Source organism: Pelobates fuscus, chromosome 1, assembly GCF_036172605.1.
Source record: "Pelobates fuscus isolate aPelFus1 chromosome 1, aPelFus1.pri, whole genome shotgun sequence".
NCBI lineage: Eukaryota > Metazoa > Chordata > Amphibia > Anura > Pelobatidae > Pelobates > Pelobates fuscus.
In genome coordinates, this window is record NC_086317.1 from 160,373,476 (window position 1) to 160,398,538 (window position 25,063).

At 43.1% G+C, this 25,063-nt stretch overlaps 1 protein-coding gene across 1 annotated transcript in view; it reads right to left on the reverse strand.

The window, feature by feature from the left end:
* Nucleotides 1-2,366: 2,366 nt before the first annotated feature.
* The window catches only part of CDK18 (cyclin dependent kinase 18), a 179,545-nt gene continuing 156,848 nt past the window's right edge, over nucleotides 2,367-25,063 (reverse strand). Inside the window, exons 12-16 of the mRNA XM_063451355.1 lie at nucleotides 21,320-21,425; nucleotides 13,445-13,487; nucleotides 12,434-12,524; nucleotides 5,399-5,476; nucleotides 2,367-4,140 (exon numbers count right to left, since the gene is read on the reverse strand). Of these exons, the coding sequence (XP_063307425.1) occupies nucleotides 4,106-4,140; nucleotides 5,399-5,476; nucleotides 12,434-12,524; nucleotides 13,445-13,487; nucleotides 21,320-21,425 (353 nt within the window). The 3' untranslated portion in view covers nucleotides 2,367-4,105. The remainder of the gene's footprint in view (nucleotides 4,141-5,398; nucleotides 5,477-12,433; nucleotides 12,525-13,444; nucleotides 13,488-21,319; nucleotides 21,426-25,063) is intronic.

A 25,063-nucleotide genomic window follows, 5' to 3' on the forward strand; every position in this document is an offset into this window, starting at 1 on the left:
ATTTGGACAGGAACAGATAGACATTTAAACATCTTTGTTTATTTCTAAATTAATCCACATCACATATATAATATATGACAGCTCAGGCAGTCCCCTGCTGGCAACTCCATAGACTAAATTAAGGAGGGACAACTCTTTTTTCTCAACGCCACAACATCAGGGAGGGGAGGAGGATTAATCAAAGAGCTATGGTCAGATAGAGGGCTGTCACTGGGGAGGGAGTATTTTAATATTCAGGGATATCGTGAGACTGTTTTCAGGCCAGCAGGATGCAGCGGTCCAAAACACATCTTCACTGTTAGCATGCCTGCAAGTAAGGAATTTCATTATGTCTGTCACCAGCACGCAGAGCATGCTGACAACAGATGTAGTTTTTGCACATAACTAATATTAGGCAGTCCAGAACAGAGTTCCGACCTATCTCAGTCATGAGTGCCAGTTTGAGGGGGAACTAGACTCCAGCACAAAAGTGAAGATATCTCTGTATAGGCATAGAGTCAACGAGAATCACTGCATATGCAGATTGATTGCTCCATGACCAAAACAGAAGCTTTGGCTAGCTTTATTTTCACAGTATTATATGCTTAGAATAAATTATAGTAATCTTGAAAACACTATATGTTTTATAAATGTAATGAAACTACAACATTCAGCGTCCTGTGAAGATCTCTAAAGGTCTTTCATTATCCCATCCCCTGTATGGCCTGGAGCTTCTGCTATGGTTGTAAGGGGGCCCTCATTGAGACAAAAAGAAGATCTTCTTATGTGGTTCTGCGTCCCCTCAAATGCTGGAGTATTCATTGTGGTTTGCACGTCACTTTAAAAGCTTCCTCACGCTCCCACAACACTTCTCAATGACTCAGAGCACCTCAGCTAGCATGCCAAGTTATTGACTGAGCGTTGACTGAGCGTTGGAACTGCGAGGAACAAACCTCTTAAAGTGACCTGCATCTTATAGAAGTGCAGACTACAATGCACTCCCACCAGGAATACAGCTACTAAGTGTGCATCCACTGGACCACAATTGATTAGACCCCCTACAGCTACAAGGTAAGCAGGGGTAGGACAACTTCCCCACACACAGTCAGTCAATACACAGACATTACACTCACGACTCTCCTACACATACACACACACACACACACACACAACACCAAGACGGCTCCACACACAAAATACAGCCACCACACAACACTCAACCAGTACACACGAACACACTCAACCTCCCCAATATACATCTCTCACTCCACTCCACCCCCACACACATGCAACACTCAGCCGTCAGACACACAAAACTCTCTCAAAAGAGTACCCAGGGTACTAGTTGGGGACCCCAGTCTGGCATCCTGCCTAGGACCCTGGGCAACCTTAACCCAGCTCTGGAGACTACACACGTATTCACAGATGTGCTGCGTCTAATTCGGCTGGAAATACATTGATGGCCGAGAAAAGTTCTGTGAGGTACTACAAAACAGAAAAATTAAACCAGGTTCACCACTGTGTAGTGTATACCTCTTGAGATTAGTATTCTTTAATAAGTATATAAATATTGTATACACATTTTTCAAATACTTCAGATGTAAAATAAGCCTGTCACTGCAAATACACAGGAAAAAGTATGTCTTCCAACAATCAGTTGCAATTCGCTTTTATAATTAAGAGAATGAAAAGCATTTTTTTTTGTTTGCAATCCATGCACATTCTGCAAATAATGTTTTATTTAAATTTTATTCTGTAACATTCACAGTTCACAAATAATTTTTATGCAATGTCAATAGAGGTCGTCACAGAATGTCAAATACAAAAAAAAAATAATCTAAATATCAGTAGAAAACATTCTGTGTGGAGTTTTTGGAGTACAATCTCTGTCATATCGTTTCAGTAAAAGCATTTCTCTTGAAAACAAAAGCTTAGATTTATCCACGGCGGGGAAACAAACCACAACAAAAAAAAAAAACTCCTGCAAACATATTATTTTCTAGAGTCATATTATCAAGTACAGAATTATTACAGACGTTAAATAAATCACCTGTTCATTCTCACATAGGGTTTGCAACACAAGTACATGTATTTCTGTATACTGCTCAATAAACCCAAGTCATAGTTTTCACTTTGGAATCCTGTAGTTTCTTTTTTTTAAATTAATAAATCTTTAAGAATAAAACTTTAAATATGTATATATAAATATATTACATCTTTCTATAGTATTCATTCGGAAAGTCAAACAGTTTTTTTTTAATAGCGTTTAGCATACAACTGTGTATAATATATAGATATATATATATATATATATATATATATATATATATATATATATATATATACATACATATATATATATATATATATATATATTCATACACGCATACAAACACATTTCACAATTATACTTTGCTGCTTAGTTATGATACAAACCATTAATAATCACAATCAGGCAGCGCTGCTAATTCTCAGGCACAGAATAGGGGTTGGGGGAGTGGAGTTCTGGAGGTCTTCCTGTAGTCCCCACACTTCTATACTTAGAGATCAGGAGGCTCACATTATAAGTTTATATTTCACTCTTTCACTTTTACAGTTTTTTGTTGTTTTTTTTTTTTTTTAGATCACATCAGATTAATGCAAAACTAGCAATTCATCACATGGCACACTCACACTTTCTTCTAAGACAGGAGAGCAGCAGTAGGAGACTTCTAAGATATACTCAGGAAGTGCTACTATAAAGTGCAGGACCCTTAGGGGAGAGGAGGGTACAATATAGTTAAGGAAGTGTGTTTGCAGAAGAGGCCACAGGACATCATGTACAATGGATAAACCTATTTTGTAAAGGAGTCCTATGATTGCTTGTTTATATGTGTAAATTATAATACACTTTAATGTACATTTCCATACAACTGGACTTACTAAAGCCTCCTGGATAACAAGGACCATAATTAAGCTTTGAATTAATAACATCATAATAAATAATATACAGTTCACAAGAGTTTGGGGGCACATCAAACTACATTAATGAGTCACTTATGTAGCCCATACATATTCTTATACCCTTGCATCTATGTATGTGATAGGATGGTCCTCTTATGAATTGTATTTGTTTTTTTATACACAAGTTTTAGACTAACAGTACAGAACCTCAGCCTACACTAACAAAGAGTGCGACAATGGTGATGATCTCCGTATGCACAGGTAGTTGGAACAGAATTATGTATTTGCACATAATTCTTTAAAAGGAAAACCAGTTTGTAGTCAATATTATTTAAGTTCAGTATAAAGGTTATTTCCAATTGGATGAACATACTCTGCATATTTTTTGTCAAGTTTGAGGAGAGCTGAATAGGAGCTTCTGGTTTTCACTGAGCTGTAAAGGGTGCGAGGGGCGGCTTCTAACACAATTTGACTCCTTACAATGAGGCAGCACCACAGCACCACAGCCACTGTAACTCATATGCTACTCTTATTACAGCTCCTGACAGCTTGATAGCGTTCATCCTAAGGAGCTATATATCCCCAAAATTATATAATAACGATTTTATCAGCTAGTAAAGGTATGGAAACATGTTGTAAAGGAAAACTAAGATGGCTGTGAGTGATATAGAAATTGTACCTCTGAATTATGTAAACGTACCCCAAAAACAAGAGAGATCTATAAATATGTGATCTACATAACACCCTTTTTCTTTGAGGTAAAACAGTTTGTTTTACAGGTTTGGGTCCAAAATTGGATGTTAAAAATCGAAATGAAAGTTGGGTCCTGTCAGCCACTTTGACAGGAAGTGTGATACAGGATATAGCTTTGTACAATTCATTGCTATGGATTCTACCTCTGATTAAAAGGAAAAGACAAGTGCACTAAGGACAATGGTGACATTTAGCTTAGTCTACCCTACTTGTATGGAAATGTTAATAAGGCATTTGTGGGGTGTGAAATAGAGAGATATTGGGTTTTACTTTCCTCTGGTCCCTGCACCTTACATTGGTCCCTACAAAAAAACAGTACATTTGGCACTAGGTCCTCTGCAGCTTAATTCAATTAAAGTTAATACTCAAAGTGCAGGCGTCTCAGTAGCAGAGAAGTAAAAGTTATCTTAAATCACAATTCTGTTTTGCTTTAAAATATACTCTGTCTTCTGGTCTTCCCACGGGCTGTGGAGAGAAGAGATAATTTCATTATGTAAACAATTTACATGTTAATAAACTGTATATATCACTGATTGTTTGTGCATAGTAAACCTATCTATATGTAGTACTCCCAGTATGTGTAGAACTTCAAAATACAACACAGGCAGACCTAGTAAGGTGTAGGAGTAGTGATCAGTTCTTACAGCTTCTAGATCTTTCAGGTTATACTGTATGTTGTAGGCTTATCAGTATCTCTGGACTCTTATATGGCTGCACTCTTCTCTATAGGAATAAAATACACTATATGGACACCTGTCCATTACACCAACAGGGATGTTTATGACATTGTATTCTAGATACATAGACATTAACATGTAGTTGATGCTCCCTTTGCACTTTCACCCTTTCTGGGAAGGCTTTCCACAAGATTTTGGAGTGTTTCTGTTTGAATTTTTGCCCATTTAACCAGTAGAGCATTTGTGAAGTCAGGCACTGATGTTGGACGAGAAAGCCTGGCTCACAATCTCAGTTCCAGTTCATCCCAAAGGTGATCGATGGGGTTGAGGTCAGGGCTCTGTGCGGGCCGGTCAAGTTCTTCCACACTAAACTCATCCAATTGTATTTTTATGGGACGCTTTGTGCACTGGGGCACAGTCATACTGGAATAGAAAGGGGCCTTCCTCAAACTGTTCCCACAAAGTTGGAAGCATAGCATTGTCCAAAATGTCTTGGTATGCAGTAACACTAAGGTTTTCCTTCACAGGAAATAAAGGGCCTAGCTCAACCCCTAAAAAATAGCCCCATACCATCATCGCTCCACCAAACTTTACAGTTGGTACAATACAGCCAGGCAGGTAACATTCTCCTGGCATCCGTTAAACCTAGACTCGCCCATTAGACTGCCAAACAGAGAAGCGTGATTCATCATTCCACAGAACATGTTTCCAGTGTGCTTTACACCACATTACACAATGCTTGACATTGCACTTGGTGAACACAGTTTTTCTTCTAATATGAATGCCTGTCGAAGTTAGGGACTCTTCAGCTATGGACTCAGCAGAGCGTTGGCACCATTATTATTATTTTATTATTTATATAGTGCCAGCAATTCCGTAGCACTGCACCATGCACCTCAGCACTCGGTGACCCCACTCTGTGACTTTATGTGTCCTAATAATTTTGTCTATATATTGTATATTGTATCCTGATCATTTATGATATCTTCTATCCATCACCCACAAGATCAAGCCCCTCTGTGTATCATTGTAATCATATATGGTACCTGTGTGGTGGAAAATCGATCCACGATGACCTGGGTCCTTCTGAAGTTGAATTTCTTTAAGAGTGAAGATTGAGGTAGCTGTAAAACAATTAGAGAATGTTCTAGGTCTTACAATGGTATTAAAAGGAGGAATTTTATAACATGACAGGAGGCTTCGTATTTGCTTAAGTCTCTCTTTACTAGAACTCCACAGCAGCACAGAAAACAACCAATCAGAAAAAAGTTAGGTACTATAAAACTCCCCTCCCCATGCATCATTTCCTCTTTCTTTGCTGCTCCGCACCAGTACAGGTCAGAGTACCTCTGCCTCCTGCTAATATTAGTTGGTGGCTTTGGGTTTATTATGATTTATTTAGGGTGTATATTTGTTATTTTAGTCATGTTGTTTTGCTTATATATATATTGTATTTTCATATATATATTTTTATGTTATAGCATTTAGTTATACCTATGTTATGTACATTTTTTGGTCATTTAATTATTTTGAATCCATATTTTATTGATATACATATTGTTTTTTATATTATTTTCCGTTTTTGCTTTTATTTCTGCTTCATGACTTCTGCATGTTTTTTTTTTTGCTCGTTTCCCCTGTGTCATTGGGGATGTTTGTGGTATCGGGGGAGCCCCTGGGGATCCCTGTTGTTTGTTTTCCCCTCCTCTCCACTCCCTGGCGCCATTCTACTAGTTTCCCTCCCCTGTGGGGATGCGGGCGCTCTGCTCGGGGTGTCAGGAGACTAGCCGTTTGTCTGCCTCCTCTGACTCCCCGAGCTCTGGTGTGAGACTGCCGGCGCCCGGGGTTCCTCGCGGTCAGACGCGAGCAACCCGCGACCGGGTCTGCTCACGCACGTGGCCGCCTCGCCGCGGCCGGGTTTTCCCTCAGCCTCGTGGATCCGACCGGCTGGAGAAAGGGGTGCCTGCTCACGGCCCCTCCTCCTTCCACGGTCGGATCTCTGCGTTTGTTGCCCTGCTGAGATTCCCCGGCGGGTCTCAGCAGTTTTTCCACATTCCACATATATCACTATAGTTATTTAGTGTTGATCTCACAGCTTGCTGTGAGCTTTAGGGCTTTTTATAGGTCAGACTTCTGATTTTCTATGACAGCTCTTATTTTCTGGCTGTGTATTTGTCTCACAGTGTATATGAGATTGCTATGCGTTTTTCTCACAGTGTATATGAGATTACTATGCGTTTTTCTATCAGTGTATGTGAGATTACTATGTGTTTGTCTGACAGTGTATATCAGATTACTATGTGTTTGTCTGACAGTGTATATGAGATAGCTGTGTGTTTTTCTGACTATATATATCAGATTACTATGTGTTTTTCTGACAGTGTATATATGATAGCTGTGTGTTTTTTCTGATTATGTTTATCAGATTATTATGTGTTTTTCTCACCGTGTATATGAGGTTGCTAGGTGTTTTTCTGACTGTGTATACGAGATTTCTGTGTGTTTTTATGACTGGGTATATGAGATTATTAAGTGTTTTCTGACAGTATATATGTGACTACTGTGTGTTTTTCTGACTGGGTATGTGAGATTATTATATGTTTTTCTGTCAGTGTATGTCAGATTACTAGGTGTTTTCTGACAGTGTATATCTCAGATTGCTGGGTGTTTTTTACTGACAGTGTATATCGCAGATTGCTGCGTGTTTTTACGGACAGTGTATATCACATATTGCGGTGAGTTTGACTGCTGTGTATATCTCAGGATACTGTAGTTTTGCTGACAGTGTATATCGCGGTTTCCTGTGAGTTACAGGTATTGTGAGCTTGGATTAGTGTGCCTCGCAGTATATAGCCTTTCGGGTCCAGCTATGGGGTCTCTGAGGAGACTACTCTGGTATGAACTCACTGCCCATGGCATACATATAGTGTTAACAGACCTGGATCTGGAATACCAGTCTACACTGATTCTATTCAATATTTTCAGAGATGATGATGATGGTATCTATATTTACGATTGAGTCATCAAACAGTTCTGTGTGAGCTTGTGCATACCAATTCACAGTTTAAGGTGAGTATCGCTCTATGTATCTTACTTTCAGGGACATGGTAATCACTGTGACAACTTCCGCTTATACCAATACAGCTGGGATACCGCTGTTTGCCTGCTGGGCATTTAGGGACTGCCAGTCCCGGTTCAAGTTACTCAGACAGCATTACGCTGCCTAAAGGGTTGATTGCCTAAGGGCCCTATGTCACAAAATGCCCTGAGGATCTACAATTTTGGGGACCTCTACCCGAACTCAGAGGTCCTCGTTACTCATTCGATACCCACCGTAAAACGCTACGGAATTGGAAGACGCTGTATATAAATGCATGTTATTAATAATATTGGTATCACTCAGCCCATTGATTGGCCTGCTATGTCTGTGCCCCATTGATTGGCCTGCTATGTCTGTGCCCATAAGATTGGCCTGCTTTGTCTGTGCCCATAAGATTGGCCTGCTTTGTCTGTGCCCATAAGATTGGCCTGCTATGTCTGTGCCCATAAGAATGGCCTGCTATGTCTGTGCCCCACAAGAATGGCCTGCTATGTCTGTGCCCACAAGAACGGCCTGCTATGTCTGTGCCCATGAGAATGGCCTGCTATGTCTATACCCATAAGAACGGCCTACTATGTCTGTGCCCATAAGAACGGCCTACTATATCTGTGCCCATAAGAACGGCCTACTATGTCTGTGCCCATAAGAATGGCCTGCTATGTCTGTGCCCATAAGAACGGCCTGCTATGTCTGTGCCCATAAGAACGACCTGCTAGGTCTGTGCCCATAAGTACGGCCTCTGTGCCCATAAGTACGGCCTGCTATGCCGGTGCCCCAATTATTGGCCTCCTATGTCGGTGCCTATTTCTATGGCCTACTATGTCGGTGCCTATTTCCTTGGCCAACTACTCTGTGTCCATTAGTTGGCCCGCTGGGCCTGCTCTATCCCTTTTGGCCGCAGGCCTGGGGGAATACCACTGAGGAGAAACCAGTGCCCACCAGTGACATGGAAATAGGCAGGTGTCCGGACAGGCACCATTGCCATACTATCCAAGAGGACACCAATGTACGGCCATCTGGATATGACAGGTAGGGTGAAGGCCCTAAACCTCAGACCTGAAGGGCAAGTTTTTTCCTATGAAGACCCCGGACACACATCCGCGGATTGCGCCAATCCGGCGACGGCACATCTCCAAGGAGAACTTTGCACAGGCAAGGACCGGTACTCAGACACCTACAGGAGAACGCAGTGTTTTTTCCTTGTCTTTATCAACTAACTTCGTATCTGCCTCCCGGTATCCGGATAGCTATCGGTAGTTATCCCTGCGCGAGGTTAGCTCCTGGCCCTGTTCAGTGGGGCTTACTTGTCTTGCCTTCTGGCCTGCCTTTTTGCCTTCTAGCTGAGATAGAATTTGCGTTTTTTCTCGTATCTACGTTTTTGTTGTCTTTTTTTGTTTTCGTGACTTCTTTTTCCTTTCGCTCGGGTCGTCGAGAGGCCGGACTCGACCTCCTCCGACCTCCTGGGTACTCGTGGATTGCGGAGAACGTCTCCAGCTTTCCCCAGACTACCAACGGTCCGCCTGGACCCCGCGCGCGCGCACGGGATCTGGACGGTCAGTTGATAGTTTTTCCAGTGTTTTTCCCTTAGATTTCCCTCAGCCTTATGCTGATACTCGTATTTGGTGTACCCTATAGTTGGTCACCCTGAGTCTCTAGGGACTCTAGCTTGGATCACAGGAGGGTGCGGCCCTCCATCTCTTCGATCCGAGAATATTTTATCTTCTGGAGCAGAGAGCGAACCCTCTCAGATACGGAACCGGACACTGATTTGTTATTGGAGGGCGCAGCCCTCCCTCAACCTCAGCCAGAGACTGAGCTGGATACAGGGGTCATGTTTGGAGAAAACATTTTCATAGAGAGGAACGGTCACGGATGCAGACTCTACTGTTTGGTTATTTACGGGTGCGGCCCGCTCAGGCTATCAGCCGGACGTTGGCACGTTATTTGATCACATTAGTAGAGAGCGCGGCTCTCTCATACACTCGACGCTCTACGGTGCCATCCATTTGTTCAGCACACAGACTTGTACCTGTGCCAGAGGTCGATGACTACATGGAGGGGCGTCCCTCCTGCATTCCAGTAGATCTGACGTCCGTGCTCCTGATTTCGATATAGAGGACTGCCTGGTCATGCGAGATATCCATATTTAGACTGGATTCCTCTAGTCTATCTACTGTAATGGAGGGATATTCTCACAGAGGTATAACGAGGGGTGACTCCCTCTTATTTATACACATTCCTGGAGATGGTACGGCTATCGGATGGAACTCAGGTATTATGTGAGTGCAGGTTTTGGGAATATTCTGCACCATAAAAAAACAGAGGATTGCTTTCTGTTTTTGGATATCCAGTCCATTGTGAACAACTGCTCAGGCAGTTTCTCCCATAATTGAGTGGCAGGAGATACGGGGACCTTCATGGAGCAAACGGGCTCTGCCCAACTCGGATAACAGGATTAGGAGGGCCCATTACCCGCTCTGAGGGTAAAAATTGTACGTATGTTCACATGGTAAGACCGGATAACCCGGTTTGTCTTGACCTTCACGGTCATCAGATCTTGGGATAAGTTGGCAGGACTGCCCCGGCTTCTCGAATAAGAATCCTGGTGATCAGGGTTCGGAGATGGAGGACCCCCGTCTATACTCTAGTTATTCCTCACAGGAGCCGTTTTGTTGGATTCGCGCTTCCCTACTTTTCAACTATCGTCGAGGAGACCTACGAGACCTTATGGTGGTACCTGGTATACCCCGACTCCTACACAGACATCTTTCACTCTTGGACGGGGGCATTTCTGGATGGGAATCTGCGTTCCTGTTTGCACTTCCCATTCCTTTGAAGATTTCCGGGATTCCCTATCCCCAGAATAGTCGACCACCGTTCCTCCACTCAAGTTCAGTTCGGAACCCTGAATGGACGTCCTTTGGAGCCTTTTCTCTACGACGTCCGAAGTTTACCAAGCCCGTTTGGGATGTTGGAATCACTTAGTATACGGCTGGTTTGGCCACACTCTCGCCTGCATTATGAATTTATGCTTGGTTGAGACACCCCACCGGGTAGGACAGGAAGGTACGAAAGTTCCTCCTCGGTTACTATTGCGATTTTGGTGGTGGTCTTCGGTGCGTTCCTGGAGATTGGAGATCTCCCTGCAAGGCCGCATCGCCGAATGGCCCTGGCACGATCGGAGGAACCGCCTTACGGATCATGAGTTGTGACTTGGTGTCAGTTTTCTTCTCGCGACCCTAAGTCCTAGATCGGATTTCGAAGTTATACTACTACAGGAAGGTAGCTAATAGGTCAGATTACCAGCTCATGGACCGACTTCTAGGAAACAGGTTGCTACACCACGTACAATGGATTTACCGGCGGAGGGTGCCTTTTTCCGTATTTGAGATACTTCGTCGGTTGACATCTTCTTTGACCCGTCGGCTGTCATTTATCGTATTTGGAATGTCCGATTAGGATTACTCTGATATTTCCTGGAATAATTACCAGCGACACAAACAGCGTTGGATTGGTGAACTGAGCGTTGAAACAGCAAATACGAAGCCTCCTGTCATGTTATAAAATTGTAGATTATGCTAGCTTTAGTGTACCTATAATCTTAATTTTATTAATGACAGGAGGCGAGTATTTCCCACCCATTCTTGTCCCTCCCTTGTTTAATGTTACGGTTTAGATTATCAGGTAAGTATACAACTCTGTTTGTTGTCTCTGCTACCTGTCGCTTGTTCCTTATGTCTGTTTTTTTCCATAAGTAGGGTTGGGATATTTACATATTAGGTTAATTTGGTTGCTACTTTGGGTACCTACATGTTTATTCAGAGTACATTTCATTGGATAATCAACCTGTTCGATTCTGTTTTTCTCTCGTTTCAGTTTACAGTCCATCAACACTATCTAGATTGACGGTTACACTTGGATGGTGGACATCGTTATATTCATCGTACCTAGGACTTCGTTTCTTCCCCATGATGTTCTCTGCCTTTTATTCTGTTTTGTCGCAGCTTGAAAGAGGAAATGATGCATGGGGAGGGGAGTTTTATAGTACCTAACTTTTTTCTGATTGGTTGTTTTCTGTGCTGCTGTGGAGTTCTAGTAAAGAGAGACTTAAGCAAATACTCGCCTCCTGTCATTAATAAAATTAAGATTATAGGTACACTAAAGCTAGCATAATCTACAATTTTAGACACATGAGATAGAACAGTTGCAAATCAGTTATATGTATTGTGACAGTCAGCTGTCAGGTAAACAAGTAAGCCATCAACAGTGTGAAAAATGGCGGTGCTACAACAGTAAGAATACACATATTTTAACAGATAATACCCGGAGGGTTTATTCATAGAACCAGAAATGCAAACTTAAGACCAAAGTGTCTGAAGTGGAAAGGTTTTCGATTAATTAACCTAACTGCTATTTTTTTTATAAACTTCCCTTGTCAATTCTAGTTTGCTGCAAACCCACATGCCTTAATAACCATTTAATTGATGTGCAATAGTCTATAACTAATGTAACTATGAAAAGATACACATCTGTGCTTCAACCAGCTCTTTTAACCCACTTAGTCTTTGTCCAATTACCTTAAAATGATCATGTTTTGGAAATCCCACTCTAAATATTCACTGTTCAATCTCTGGTTTTAAATTAAATGAATTGGAGTTTAGACTATAGGCTTTAAAAGAGGAGGAGTGGAACAAATGAAACACAATGAATACAAAGTTTACATATACGCACAGATTTAGCAATCATATTAAGATCCAGTAAACAAACAAGTGTATCTTATCGTCATAGTATGGGAGATATATCAAGGATAAAACAGGTGGGGCAAAACCAGCAGAACGTTTCTCAACATTTAGACCCCAGAATAGAGCCTGATTTGGCTTGATAAATCCTTTTCAATAGATATAGTGGTGTATTAATATACATTAATATGTTGTTAATTAATATTAGTATGTCACTTATTCAGATACCATGAAGGACTTACTGTCAGGTAGGGTAAGTACTCTCTCGCCAAGGCTCTTGAAATAAGGGTGTCTGAAACCTTCTTCAGCTGAGATCCGCTTCTTGTGCTCATACTGTAAAAAGAGAAGCAATACCATGATTCAATTATTTCTCATATAAAGTGACACTATTATTTTTGGAAAATATTAGATTAAAGGGACATTTCATAAACTGTTTTAGGTGTTAACTGAATGTCCCCTTGTAAGGTGTTAACTGAATGTCCCCTTGTACATATTTTAAGGTTTCTCGAACAGTTGGTACTTTTAAAAACATAATACCGCTCAAATGTTAAGAGGACAGATGGGAGGGATTGACCTACTGTATTCAGCAGAAGTGAAGACGTCTCTATGAGATGCAGTGGATTGGTGCTGTGCAGCAATTGCCACACTTGGGGGGCATTAATTTAACACATAAAGAATAACTCTAATGTTTAAAAGAAATGCATTTTTAACAATGGAGTGTCCCTTTAAGAAAGAGCAATCAGTAGCTGATGAAGCAATGTTTTGCAACATGTTTTATATATGATATATCCCATATATTGTCAAGCATGTGATGTTTTGAGATTCCTGTGACTTGATTTTACCAGCATTACTTAGTAAAGACAAAAAGGAATTGCAGAATGGTGCTAAAAAGACCAAAATCCATACATATTACAGATTAAAGAACAGCGCACACATAAAAAAATGTTTTTTACGTGTGCGCTGTTCCTTGATCAGTATTATTTACCAGCATTACTGTCTTAAAGCTAAGGGGATATAATGGTGGAGGTATTTACCAGCTGAGCTATTATTTTATTAGCAAGTGAACAAGATAAATGTGCATACAATCTTGCTTCAAGCATGTGATAATGTTTAAAACATGAATATTCAAAATGTAAGGACTGTATATATCAGAGCTGCAGTCTGTGTCCCTAGCACAGCTGACCACATTTTATGTGAATAAAATGAAAAGCATTCAGTTGAAGAATCTTAACACATTTTCTCAACTCACTTACCAGCAGTAAGCTGCTCAGTAGATCAATACCTTCTGAGTCCAGTCTAAAAAAAAACACACAAAAAAACTATTTACATCTTAAATACAGGCCACTACTGTGTAAATCAATACCATATTTAACTATTTTGGGGCACAGATTTTGACATATTCGCCTTTTCCCAAAATTAGGGCATGCTATGCCGTCCTACAAAAGGAGGGCTTAGACACCGTTAGGCCGGCATAGTTTACCCTAATGATCGGTCCCTCCCTACTTACAACACTCTGCAGCCAATAGAGCCGATCTAAGTCATGTGATCACTATGACACCGCAATCACATGACTTGGATTGCATGATTGGCTACAGTTGCTCTGCCTCAGTTGCCAGGCACATAATTAATAAAACATAATAATTATACATAAATTATATAGATATTTTATGCTGAAAAGGCCCCGTTCGGCTTATACTCGAGTGAGCAGGGCCGGCGCTTCCTATAAGGTGAAATAGGGGGAACCGGAGAAGAGCTCGGCCACGCTACAGGGAAGGGAAGGTGAGGAGAACAAACAGGGGGGAGGTGAGGAGAACAAACAGGGTGGTTCTTGCCCAGTATGGCACTGATGCCTCAATTAATGTAATTTTATTGGTATCTATTTTTATTTTTGAAATTTACCAGTAGCTGCTGCATTTCCCACCCTAGGCTTATACTTGAGTCAATATGTTTTCCCAGTTTTTTGTGGTAAAATTAGGTGCCTCGGCTTATATTCGGGTCGACTTATACTCGAGTATATACGGTATATATAAAATTTTATATAAATATATATAATTTCATTCAAGTGTAGTTATATATGTTGGAAGGCCATTTGGCCTGAATTTGTGGGAGGAGTTATGATCCTATATCCTATAGAAACCCTACCCCCCCCACTTACCTTTGTCGTGCAAGCTGTTTGTCTCCATAGTTACCTGCACTTCCGGTCGTTGTTCCCGCCAGTCCTGCCTCGAACAAACACTCTGTCTTCAGCAGCTCCTGCCGCCGACCTCTGGGCTCGTCCACCGGCTGCCCTGCTGTATTCCTTACTCGTTACTTTCTTGCTTCCGGTCACGGGACCGGCACGCACACGTAAGCATCAACGTGGGAAATAGCGTTCAGCTATTTTCCACGTTCGGGCCTAAAAACGCGGGGATAGGCTCCCAATATTACTTACCCGTTCGTATAATTCTGCTGTTCGTGTACTTCTGCGTTCGTGCGGCTATTACCCGACCGCAGAGTACACACTCGTTCATTTTTCTTTCGTTAGTATTAAATACCGACCGCTTATACTCACCTACGTTCGCCTGTTTCTTACATACGTTTATTAGCGAAACACGTACGAACGGCTGTTTTACTAGCTTTTAGTTTTTCCTAATCTATCACATGCGGTCCTGTTATATCCCTCTTGCACTTTCATTAACCGTACGCATGAGGTTTTATGCAGTTATTTGTATAATTTTAAGTATGTTCCTCAAATTTGTTCCTTTTATAAAACATATGTACACAGTTCTCCCTACGTTTTCCTTAAATCAGAGTGTCACTATTCATCACCCATAGTCACATTTAATTATGCCTAAATCCCCAGGGGCATTCTCTTAAAGACACAGTTGGCTCCCTTACGCTTTTTTGATGTCAATAGGTCAAGCCCATCAAACCGCTTAAATTTATCCAGCTCCACACTCAATTTGTTCATTAGTTCTTATTTCTAAAATCTCTATTTATATTAAAAACACTATATTCTGGTTCCTTATTTTTAAATAATGAACGTGTTTTAGGTTCTACTACTCTTTTTCAAGAAAACTCCAGGAGGTGGTTCCAGAATCCGGTCTCTCGGTATCAGGTAGAAAAGGTTAAAATTTTTATGTTTCTCCTGAGGCCTCATTCAGCCTCCATGGAATTTTTAAACTATCCCCTCCCACCTCCCACAGTGGGTTCTAACTTCAAACACACCAGGTCTAAAGATGCCTCACCCTCCATGATACTATTATATTAATGTGTTAAATTTGTTTATCATTTCTACATATCATTACTTAGACCTGCACCATGTCGCAGATTCACTACGCCATCAACAAACCAACAGGCTACCTGGTCCCTGACGTTTCAGTATCAGGTATTATTAATCTTACTCACTACGATTACGTTCCTTCTAAGGCCTCACTTTGCCTTCGTATCTTTCACAAATAATGCACATTTGTGGGAATCCAGGGGCTTGTCTCAAAATATTTGGACCAACGTTCAGGTCCCTTAGCTTACACTGGTTCTTACGCTACAGTTTCGCTGTTACACTCCTTTCCATACGTTCTACATTTTTACACTTGGTATACCAGTGGCACGCCTCAGGCCTACTAGCATCCTTTTGCCCCTAGGGTCCTGGACTGGACCTGTTCTTCGCAGTATATATATATTTATACATATATATTGAAGTCGCCCTGAGCATTGTCTAAATATACAGGACAAACACTCGAGGTCAGTATCTACATACGTTACATACTTCCTTTCTAGAGACAAGCCCCGTCAGGTTTGAGAACTGGCTTTCAGGGTTAGGCGCTGGCCCTAGCTTTCCCAAATAATACTGCGGTCCGCGAGGTCTACACCCCCACCTCATACACGGAGGTTCAGCCCCATGACCAAATCATAGCTAGCCACCTCGCTCGCTCTTCTTTGGGCTACAGTTAGGGCTTCCCAAGTCACGGCCACACGTTTTGAATCTTACTGTCACCGAGAGGCCAACATCCTGCCACCTCGTTTGGTGGCCACAAAATCCCCTCGGCTCAAATCATAGGTAGAGCCTCTCACCGCCACTTGGCATTAGCAGGGCCTCACCTGTCACTTGGTCCTAGGTTAATTCTTTGCCTCGGCACTAGCTAGCAGGCCAGTTCTCCGGAGGTCTCATCCCCACCTCTACGACACCTTACTTATCCAAATCATTATTTCTTTTCAGAATGTCACAAGAATCCATCCCAATAATCGGTCTACTGTTGGACGAAATACCCAGCACACCTGTCAGGCCTGGGTCTCCGATGGAATCTCTCACCCTTTCTTTGTTCGTTCCCTTCTTTGTTCGTTCTATACATCCATACCCCTCATACAACCCTATTTTGCCACCCAGCAGCTCAGGACTAACATTAAGCACTCTGCCTTCCACTACAATACCTCTACATATGGCCCTCACTCCATATGCTTTCACATGGCCCACTACGGGCACTATGGCAATTCCGTCCCCTCATTTGGGCAGTTACTTACGTCAATTTCGGCCCCACATTTGGGCAATTACATGCGTCTAATTTCTAATATACGAGGGATAAAGTATACAACCTTTCATACTAAATTCCTAATATTACGCACAACCTCGTTAGGCCCACGCATGTCTTTTCCCTTTCTCGGCACACACCCGAGAACCCGGTACCTATCACTATGCTTTTAACATATCCAGGCTTCTTGGGTCTGTCACAAATTTAACTGTTTAGTCCCTCTTACCACCCCTTCATCCCACGCACTAGACTGGGAGGCGGGCAGAAGGACAAGCGGGGCTGACCATTAATTTCCGGGCAAAGTGCGGGCGAGCTATGACTTTAATGCTGGGGTATGCTATTTTCACTACATACAGGGTATCACACATCCGCTTCATCTGCTCCAGTCCTTTTCAGTCGTGCCCTCTTCCAGGCTTGCTTTCTGAGGCATAGTATTGGACTCCACTACTTTCCAAGCCAGCCTCCCAGACGTTCTGTTCCGCATTAGGAATGGATTTGTCCTGCTCCTGCGGAGTGTTGTGCACAATAGGAGGGGGCTTCAGTCCTGGTTTAGGCCCCTCAACTTTGTTGTGCGTATCATTCTGCAGGGTTGGTCTCTTGTCCCTGGGCTACTTAAATTTGCTCCACGAGATACCAACCCCTGCCCAACCATTCGGGCGATCCAGCCAGGGCAGTTTTACACAATTGGAGTAGTTTTTTGCCCGCATGGATTGGGATCTCTTCGGTCATTCCCTCACTTTCAAAACACTCACTTTCAATTCACACAGACTCAGCAGCACACACAGGGTTTGCAGACTTTTTTTGGCAACCACTCATTAGGGACGCCTGGCCCACTGAGTCGGATGCCTTGCAGGCCTTTGGAGGGACCTCTACTTTGTTGGATGTAACGGAGCTCCGTGTACCCCGACCGAGTACCCTCCGTTGATGGATGCTCCTAGCGCTCTCAGAGGACTCCAAGCACTGCAGACGACACCACAACCACCGCAGGCTCCACAACCGCCGTAGCTTAACTGGAGCCGCGCCGTCTTCCTTCCACCCTGGAATGAACCTTCAGCATTCAGGACCGTGTGGGGAAGATCTCTCCTCCTGGAGAGCGTATCCGGAACAAGCTCTTAAAAGAGCTAAGTGATTAAGAGCTCAGGGGAATATGCAGAGCATAGCAATCCCCAGTGTGATATAGCAGTTCCCTCCAATAACGAGACAAGGCTACGTATTGAGGGTCAGAAGAGGTCTCAGGAGTGGAGCACCCAGCCTGCTTTTTATTAGGATACGGTACACACAGGACACTCCCAGGGGGAGGATGAAATTAACCAATAACAGCATAGTACAGCCCACAGGTTCCCTCCCCTCAGATAAACAGTTAAACCAATTATTATTACATACAATAAAAATACAGTTTTTACACACACACTGTAACTTTAAAACCATACATTCAATTTCAATAAAAGTTGCATATTCAGACTCAGCATACATCAAACATAAACACTTCCAAAAATCTGCCAAATCCCTCCAGTGGATCAAAATTTAGCTGGAAGTCCCTTTATGACCGACCGCAAGCACAATTTCCTGCCCAAAACAATTCCATAGATTTGGGCTGTGCGGCCGGTCAATTTCATGCGGAAAAACAACTAAGTCCCATTTCGAACGGGACTTAGTCTCTGGAGCTGCAAGTTCAGTATGGGAGAAGGGAAGGGTCAGCGGTGTTCGGCAAAATGTGTAGCCGATTTTAGTTCCACAGAATGTTTAGCATACACCGCTGACCGCATTCGAATGACTAAAATGGCCGCCGCCACGTGTTCGGCTGCCGAATGGCGGCCACCCAGCGCTCGGCAATTAACCTGCAGTAACCTCACAGCCTGGGAGGTAAATTGCCTGCACACTTTAACTTCTGGGTGGTCCGCCTGTGGGGTACTTGGTTCAGTAAGCCCTATTTACTGAACCAAGTGGGAGAGAGCCAGGGGCAAGTTATTTTACAGGTCTGGGGACACAGTCTTAAAGGGGTATTGTTCAGCAAAGTCACAATATGTCCCCAGACGGTTCTTAAAGGGCCATACACACCCAATAAAAGTTAATACATTATCAGGGGCACAATCTTCCAGGGGCCATAGTCATGAGGAAGGAGGCTGGCAAATAGGCTTCTCCACAATCCAAGGAAGCAGGGCAATTTTCCATTTAAAGGGCCAGTTACAAATAGCGATTTGTAACATTGGAGATCTACCCTTTCGTGGTGGCCTCCCTCACTCTGGGTCATCTTTGGACCGACAAGGCAGTTGAATGCAGTTGACGACTCCGCAGCCTGCGATTTCATTAGCAAGGGCGGTCATACTCACCGCCACTGTGGGTGATTCGCAGGTTGATTTGGCAGGCAGAAAACCCCTCAGCTCTTTCTGGTCTACATTCACATTCCTGGTGTCCACTACACAGCCGCTGACACTCTCGCACACTCTCATTTTAAGGTCTTGTTTCAGGCACTCCCTATGATCCACTACATATCATCCGGGATACCACCATTCCATGAGCTAATCTTAGACTAAGCACACAATTACATCACGTACAGGTGCGCTCGCTTCACGCAGTTTCACGACTACTCTATCACTCACGCCAGGGCCTTGTATATTGTACATGTCACAATTAGAGTTTGCTTGAATCAATACTTTTGCAGTTAAATATGGTTATTTTTTGCCTCTTTCTCCAAACCTACAAATCAAGTATCTTACTTAAACCTCCTATGCTGTCACTCCGCTTTACGTCTCCAAGGTCAACCACACACTATCAGTCATAATCCACTACTTCACGTCTAAACCATCCATTAAGGTGGAGCTACATCATGGCTTCCTTCGCCGGCCTCTCTGTCACAAAGCGCTGCATCAGCAGCTTCAAGCTCTTACACCCCAGTCTACATCACTAAGTGTCGGGGCCACGGGCAATCCTCAGCGCAGTTACATATATACCTCAATCAGAGTAAAAGCTCCTCACAAGCTTTCAGTACCCACGCTGTATAAACTTGCATAAAGTGTGTTTTCTTTGAATCCCTCTTTTACAGGCCTACTCGTACGTTGGTTTCGGCACACCTCAACCAACTTTGCTTCTCCTTCTACATCCCATTACATATTAGATAAATTCCGAGCACAAGTTGGAAGGCTATTTGGCCTGAATTGGAGTTATGATCCTATATCCTATATAAACCCTACCCCCCACTTACCTTTGTCGTGCAAGCTGTTTGTCCCCACCCACCTACACCTATCTATATTAACAATTCACCTTTGTAGGCTCTCTTTTACAGGCCTACTCGTACGTTGGTTTCGGCACACCTCAACCAACTTTGCCTCTTCTTCTACATCCCATTACATATTAGATAAATTCCGAGCAGGTTGGGACCTGCTCGACAACCCAGACCGAAATTCCAGAGAATTTAATTTGCAAGTCCTGTAACTTTCCAAAACCAAAAAAAAACCTCTTCATGGGGGGTACTCATGAGAGACATATTGCTGAACACAAATATGAGTGTTTTAGAGCAGTAAAAGTGCACAGCGTAAAGTGAAAGTAGATTATGGGAACCTCACGCTAGGTTGCAGGGATGGCGGATCATCCCGTGAATGTCTATCTGCCTTTATATGCATGTGAATATATGAATGTGTCTGTATTTGTCTGCTTTCCTGTGCCTTTATGTATATGTCTGAACCCACCTGTACATGTGCATTCATGACTGTGTGACTGTGACACACAGCCTCACAAGCATCACCATAAACAATCAACAAAACAAGCAGCCACCCACACACATGCAACCCCACAAACAGCATCCTACAAACATACAACACCACAAATAGCTACTCCTACACATGCAACACCACAAACAGCCTCCATACACCTGTATGCATGTATGGGTGTCTAGCAGTGTGTTTCTGTTTTTGTTATTGAAGACTGTGTATTTTTTAAAGTTTATGTGTGTATCTATGTGTGAGTTGTAAGGAATATGTATCTAGAAGGGGCTCAGACAATTCTTATTTTAGGGGACCCTGAGATTTCTAAAGGGCATATAAACAGACATATAGCACAAATTCCAGGTTTGGTTTTGGTTCAGAACTTTGGTTCAGACAATTGCCTCTGTCTTTAAGGGGTTCACATAGTACAAATTGTTATTGTAGTCTAATACAGTGAGCATATACATTGAACTACATATAGTTATATATAGAGGCAAAAATATATGGTTCTCTAGCTCACATCTTATGAAAGAATATATTTAAAGGAACATTAAAAACACTATAAACCATCGATCCCATTGTAAGGAGAAGGAGCCAAACAGTTTTAGAACGATTTGACTTCATACTTGGGGACTGCTGGGACCTGCTCCATGCCTCCTTTTTGTAATTTGGAGAGCTGGAAGCACCTACTGTGCAGGGACAACTCATTGGCTGAGAGCGTCAGCTGATCCCCATCTGCACCACCAAAAGAGATTCCAGCTCTCTGTTGGCCGTAGAAGAAGGTGCGGATCATAGACCATGATTTCAGTTAAGTCAAACCGTCACAGTGTGGTGTCAAGACATAGCACCATAACAACTACAACCTACTGTGATGGTTATGGTTCTTGGGATGTTCCTTTAATGTGCTGATGTACCATACCTTGGTGTGTGGTTTTTTAGAGGTTGAGGTCTGTACTGTGGGAAACAATATGCTTTAAATTCTTTATTAGCAGATATCTCAGGCCATGTCTCTTCTGTGGGGGTTCCTGCAGACAGAAATGGTATTATATTCACATACACCTAATCTAAACACAAGTAATACAATCTTTTTGTCAAACATCTGCTAAATAATAAATAATAATGCACATATTGGGTAATTAAAAGTATACATTATTGGGGGTGAGGCCACACTGCCATACCGCATGGTCGCACCTCATGTGAGCTCTGTATCTTTTTTTTTTTTTTATTCTTTATTTTGTTGTGCGCAGGTTAACAGTACACGCTTGCCTTGCCACAACAGCTTTGCAAAGCGTAGTTATGACAGTATGATAAACGTTAGTATGACAGTTCAGATAACAGCACACTTTTTTTTTCTTTTAAAACAACATTCAGAAATACGTTGGATTAACGTAAGAAGAGTGTTCGTTTGCATTACATTAGCTTATAGTTGAGCAGTAACATGTCAGTTAGTTTGCACAAGCAGTGTTTCAGAGGGTAATCACAACATGTCAGGAGTATTGTACGTTTGAAAATAGTTAAGGAAATTTAAACTGAGAGTAAACGTCGAATAGCAGGCTTGCTACATAATTTACACTAGGCTCGTAAGTCATGCATTGTAGGTTCAATCTTGCATATTATATACAAAAACACTTGTAGGAGCCTAAGCATGTTCTAAATTGAGGAGTAGTAAACAGATTAGGTAAGAGAGTAGTTAGTATGCCACTGGGGACTTGTCATGGAATATAGGGAGGAAGGGGTTAATGCTAAGGGCTCATATACAGTTTATCTGGTCTGGGTCACCCCTCCGACCCCTCCCTCTACCGGCTTGGCTAAGCATGATAGGAAAAGGCATCTAAGCCCAATGGTAAACCCAGCCATCTCTGCTCTGCTTGTCTCAGGTCGCAGCACAGGCTCTTATCTGGCATTCTCCGATCTAGCGGCGATGTGAGGTTTGTTCTGCTCAAGACTTTTGGCTTGGGTGAGTGGTTGCCCGAGCGTCTGTGCTGGGATGCGGGTTGGTTCTGCCGAAAGTCCTCTTTCAGCTGTAGGCCTTTCTATACCGTGGAGCCCGTGAGGGGAGGCAGGGATCCTTTCACAGCCTCCGTAGGGTTCTGCCTGTAAGCTGCTCATCGCGGGCATTCTCGTGTAGGCTTAGGTGGCGCCCATTTTAGCTCCAGAGCGCGGGAGACTGGGTGTGGATTAAATTGTAGCGTTCCCCTCCCTACTGTCGTTGGCCCTCCAGTGGGGACCGGGATAACCCCCACTGGTCCAAAGGGAGGGGGGGAACGGGACCAGGACCACATCAGAGAGCCGGTGTGTGATAGCCGGGGAAGAAAGCAGGATGGCGGACGTCCACCTCGCTCCTTCCTCGATTAGGCCGCAGACACCAAAGTCTTTTTTTCACCCTACCGGGCTCCAAAAACTCCCGAGCTCGGGGTCTGCTGCAGCACCGACGGCCATGTAATGTTTTTGGCATTATTCCGGGCTCAGTTTAGCTTAGGAGCCGCATATTTCAGCTTATAGGGCTCCATCAGGAGCCTCTCTTGCATGCGACCAGTCATAATGGCAGCCCGGCCCCGCCCCCGGCTCTGTATCTAAATACAGAAAAACATTAAAGGAACACTATAGTCACCTAAATTACTTTAGCTAAATAAAGCAGTTTTAGTGTATAGATCATTCCCCTGCAATTTCACCGCTCAATTCACTGTCTTTTAGGAGTTAAATCACTTTTTTTCTGTCTGTTTATGCAGCCCTAGCCACACCTCCCCTGGCTATGATTGGCAGAGCCTGCATGAAAAAAAAATCTGGTTTCACTTTCAAACAGATGTAATTTACCTTAAATAATTGTATCTCAATCTCTAAATTGAACTTTAATCACACACAGGAGGCTCTTGCATGGTCTAGCAAGCTATTAACATAGCAGGGGATAAGAAAATCGTAATTAAACAGAACTTGCAATAAAGAAAGCCTAAATAGGGCTCTCTTTACAGGAAGTGTTTATGGAAGGCTGTGCAAGTCACATGCAGGGAGGTGTGACTAGGGTTCATAAACAAAGGGATTTAACTCCTAAATGGCAGAGGATTGAGCAGTGAGGCTGCAGGGGCATGTTCTATACACCAAAACTGTTTCATTAAGCTCAAGTTGTTCAGGTGACTTTAGTGTCCCTTTAAATATACTGACTTTCATCATGAGAAAATTAGCATTGGTGATACTGGGGACGACCAACTACCTACCGTGCCTACTTTTACAGCTTCCCGTCACAATACGGGTGGTCTAAACCTGATGCAACTACTGCAGCCCACCTGCGAAGGTGGACAGGGGAGAGGCGGCACCCTAAGCCCACCTTGCCGGTGAGGGATATCCAACTACTTGCTAAACCACTGGTGGAAGCGTGTCCCCACAGGCGTCCGAGGAACTCGGGGCCTATATTATAACACGTCCTAATATGGCGGACGCACAGCTTACCTCCCCTGCTGGAAGCCTGATGGTGACAACAATGGCGCGGCTAGAGGAAATATTCTCAAACTTCTGGCTGAGGCTAAACAGCCGTCAGAAGCAGCTTGAGGATAGGGGACAGCATGAAAACGAGCCACAACACTTACCGCCCGACAAAACGTGCCTCAAGCCAGGCCTGGCTTCATGGAAGACCTCCAGACACAAGCCTCCAAAGCAGAGATCCCGACCTTCCCATCCGCATACAGGCTCCGGACGATCAACTGCCCAATACCACACTCTCAGGCTGAGGGCCTCGCAGGGATTTAACCCGGTGCTCATCTCGCACCCATGGAGGGTTATCCACAACATCAAAAGTTGCCCAAAGCCCTCAGTGACATGAATTACTGTGTCTGGAGCTACTGGATTGGTGGGAATTGCAGTGTCTACCCCAAGGTGGAACGGACTTATCCATCAATAGAGCACAAGACTGTGGAACGACGGTGCAAGCTCACACACACTCCGTGGGATGGAGGAGAGCCCAGCTCTGGCACGGCTCCACATTTACACACATGGACATTCCTGTCTACACACCAACCATGCCACTCGCAGGGATCGGCTGATCCTGAGACTCGAGAAGCTGCCTAAGAGCTACATGGTGACAGCAGATGCCATGCACTTCGCCTGACCTACCATGCAACTAGTTGAGGCCTGCTCTCTACATAGCTGTCATAATTCTCTGTCTATGTTGACCCGCTGTTTTTCCTTTTATTTTTATAAACTCATATAGCTACACCAAAAAGATACTGAGTGCAGTCCCGGTGGTCTAGCATGTTCATAATTAGCATTTAATTTAATACTCATAGCCTTTGTCTTTTGTCTAGCTAGCCTTACGTTTAGCCAGTTTTAAGCATTTTTACCTATCTTCTTAGAGCATTATCACAAATGGCTAGCCTGTGTTTCTTGATTATTACTTTACCCCTTAAAAACGTGCAGCTTGTTAGGAGTGCTCAGTGGTCAGTGCTCTAATTATCAGTCTGTAATCGCTCATTTTATTATGCACCAAATATCTCTATCCAGTTGTGTAAGCCTCTCTGCACACTCAAAATAAAGAAAAACATTTTTTTAAAGTATACATTATTACATTGATAATGTTAATAATATATATATATATATTTTTTTTTAATTCTTTATTTTTGAGTGCAGAAGGAGAAAACAGTTACAGAAGCGTGTGCCATGCCCCAATAGCATG